The 2,935-nt window shown below is 43.2% G+C and overlaps 1 protein-coding gene across 1 annotated transcript; it reads right to left on the bottom strand.

The window, feature by feature from the left end:
• Positions 1-364: 364 nt before the first annotated feature.
• On the bottom strand, positions 365-2,109 carry LOC106880677 (uncharacterized). Its single transcript, XM_014930733.2, has 3 exons — positions 1,936-2,109; positions 1,432-1,755; positions 365-394 (listed from the first exon to the last, which is right to left on the bottom strand). Exons 1-3 carry the CDS (start codon positions 2,107-2,109, stop codon positions 365-367), a joined length of 528 nt encoding a protein of 175 aa, XP_014786219.2.
• Positions 2,110-2,935: the final 826 nt, after the last annotated feature.

Here is a 2,935-nt window from a genome sequence, read left to right as displayed (position 1 = left end):
ACAAACGCACGAACGATGTCATAAATAATAGTACCACCGATAGTTGTTGTTGACAAACAACGGCACTACTTTTATTCAAGGGAAAAGATCCCATTACACCGCACAACGTTTTGTTGACACTCCATAGCAGAAATTGTTTCCACCTCAATAGACGTCAGTGATTGGTTGAAATTACCGAAATACGACAACTTTTAACATGAAATAACTTTGAATATAAAACTTTTTCTCTGTTCTATTAGACAAAATATACAAGTATACGAAGTTTTAAAGTGTTTCGGTAGAAAACACACTAAATAAAACAAATAAAAAATGGTGCCCGCCAAATCAGAAAGATTCCTGGGATGGATTTGTTCAACTAAACATTTCAAGACAGTGAAACAGCGTGGTTGTAGTTCTATAATTGAAACAAGTGAAATATAGAAGATAAATTCCATAGTATATTTCAGTATGGCATTTGTCCCATCTTCACACCTATAATACGGAATTGCTGGCATCTTTTATGTCTCAGGAGACAATGGAGTTGCGCATGAAATAATCTAGTCCGGTTTTTACATTTCATGTCCTAATACATCTCCTGCTGTGGCTGTGTAGTCTTATCCAGGACAAACACTCCCTCTGACGGGAGCCGCAAATGTAGCGAAGACTTTGCCTGGCTGGTTGTAATGTCATAATTCCTTGTTGACATCTTTTCTTGTCTTTCCATTTCTACTCTTACCCTCTGTCACTCCTTTGTATTCCCTCTTCTATGGTGCGACACCAATCTCCACGATTGCTGGCAGCTGCTTCCCAGTTGCTAATATTGATGTCGCAGGCCTTCATGTCCCTTTTGCAAACGTAAGAACGGTCTTCTCACAGACCTAGTGCCCTAGGAAACTCTCCGTAGAGTATGTCCTTGGGGATTCTGCCATCTTCCATACGACTAACATGTCTTGTGAGGAGTGCAAACATGCTTGGCATTCCTGCTTGCTTGAGGATATCTTTGTTGGGAACACGATTCTGCCATTTGATGCAAGGATTTTCTGGAGGCAGCACAGGTGAAAGATATTTAGGCGACGCTCTTGGCGTGTGTATGTCGTCCAGGTCTCACTGCCATACAGTAGAGTGTTAAGTACACATGCCTGGTAAATCTTCATTTTTGTGGTCTTGGTCAGCTTATTATTGTCCCATGCCCGTTTGGAGAGTTGGGCCATCACAGCAACTGCCTAGCCAATGGGTATATTGAGCTCGGCATCAAAGGATAGGATGTAGGTGACGGTAGAGCCAAGATAGGTAAACTTCTCCACCTGTAGTCTGTGGTCTCTAATATGTATGTTTGGGATGTCCAATGTAGCCTGACCCATGATGCTGGTCTTCTTGAGGCTGATAACTAAGTCAAAGTTGCTGCATGCTTGTTCAAAGCAGTTGATGGGCCTTTGCAGGACTTCTACTTACCAAGTCAAAGGCCTTTGTCAGATTAATGAAGGCCATATATAATGGCATTTTCTGCTCTCTGAACTTCTCCTGAAGTTGGCGTATGGAGAATAGCATGTCAATAGCTGATCTGCTTCTTCTAAAGCCACACTGCGATTCTGGATAAATTCGAGAAGCAAGCAATTGTAGCCTGGACAGGACAACACGAGCAAAGATCTTTCCAACTGTGCTGAGAAGAGTTATTCCTCGGTAATTGTTACAATCGCCACGCTCACCTTTGTTTTTGTAAAGCCTAATGATGTTAGCATCCAGCATATCCTGAGGGACTGTAACCTCTTCCCAGCACTGAAACAGAAGCTCATGAAGGTGCTGAAGCAGATCAGTGTTTTTGCTGGGTTTGATGATCTCTGAGGGGATGCAGTCTTTTCCCGGAGCCTTGCCACTGGCTAGGGAGTCAATAGCCTTGGTGAGCTCTGCTATAGACGGCAGACTGTCAAGTTTTCACATGGCTGGCAAGATCCTGACACCCTCGATTGCAGCCTCAGCGACCGTGGTCTCCCGTGAGTAGAGATCCTGGTAGTACTCCACCCATTTATCAATTTGCTTGCATTGGTCTTTGATGAGATCTCCAGTAGTTGATTTCAGAGGGGCTGGCTTGGTTTCGGATGGACAGAGGGCCTTCTTCAAACCAGCATACATCCCACGGGTGTCGCCACTGTCAGCAGTTGACTGGATACTCTGAAAGATTTCCTGTCAATACCTATTTGCACAACGTAAATTGGGTTTTATTTGTTGCCTTTCTGAGTTCTTCGAGTGATTTGTAGAAGGATCACTCTTGTATTGCATCAGAGCTGCGCGCTTTGCTTCGATAACTAGTTCCAGCTCTGAGAGCCCAGCACTGAACCAATCTAGGTTTTGCCTTTCACTCATGCCGAATATTACTTCACCAAAGGGAGGCCATCTGTCAGATTCGTTTGCACGCCAGGAAAAATGCTTAACTGCACTTCACCGTCTTCACGTTCTGAGTTCATATTCCGCCGAAATCGACTTTGTTTTTTTTATCCTCTTGGCGTTGATAAATACGTACCAGTTGAGCACTAGGGTCGATGTAATCGACTTACCCTCGACCCTAAATTGCTGGCCTTGTGCCAAAATTTTAAATCAGCATTAATTCGGCAAGCTTTGATATACTCCATGTCATCTTAAACTATTTGTAAATGTATTAATTCGTCTTTCAGTCGTTGATGATAATCGTACGAGGAGGGGGCGCTGAAAAGTTCCTGGCTTTAAGGATGTCGCGAAAAACCTGGTTGGAAGCCCAAAGTTCCGAGTTCTTTTACAGGGCTTAGAAAAACTGAATGACTACTGCAATAAGTGTGTCAGTCTGAGAGAGGATATGCTGAATAAAATATAATCAACTGGACCTCCTGTATTTTCTTTTACCCAAAGCCAGCAAGTTTTCATCAGCCCCCTCGTATCATTTATATACCACTTCATTACTTCACTCGACTTTCGCACCAATCTT

Source organism: Octopus bimaculoides, chromosome 1 (assembly GCF_001194135.2).
Source record: "Octopus bimaculoides isolate UCB-OBI-ISO-001 chromosome 1, ASM119413v2, whole genome shotgun sequence".
In the NCBI taxonomy this organism is placed as follows: Eukaryota; Metazoa; Mollusca; class Cephalopoda; order Octopoda; family Octopodidae; genus Octopus; species Octopus bimaculoides.
This window is presented reverse-complemented; position numbering and strand designations above follow the sequence as displayed.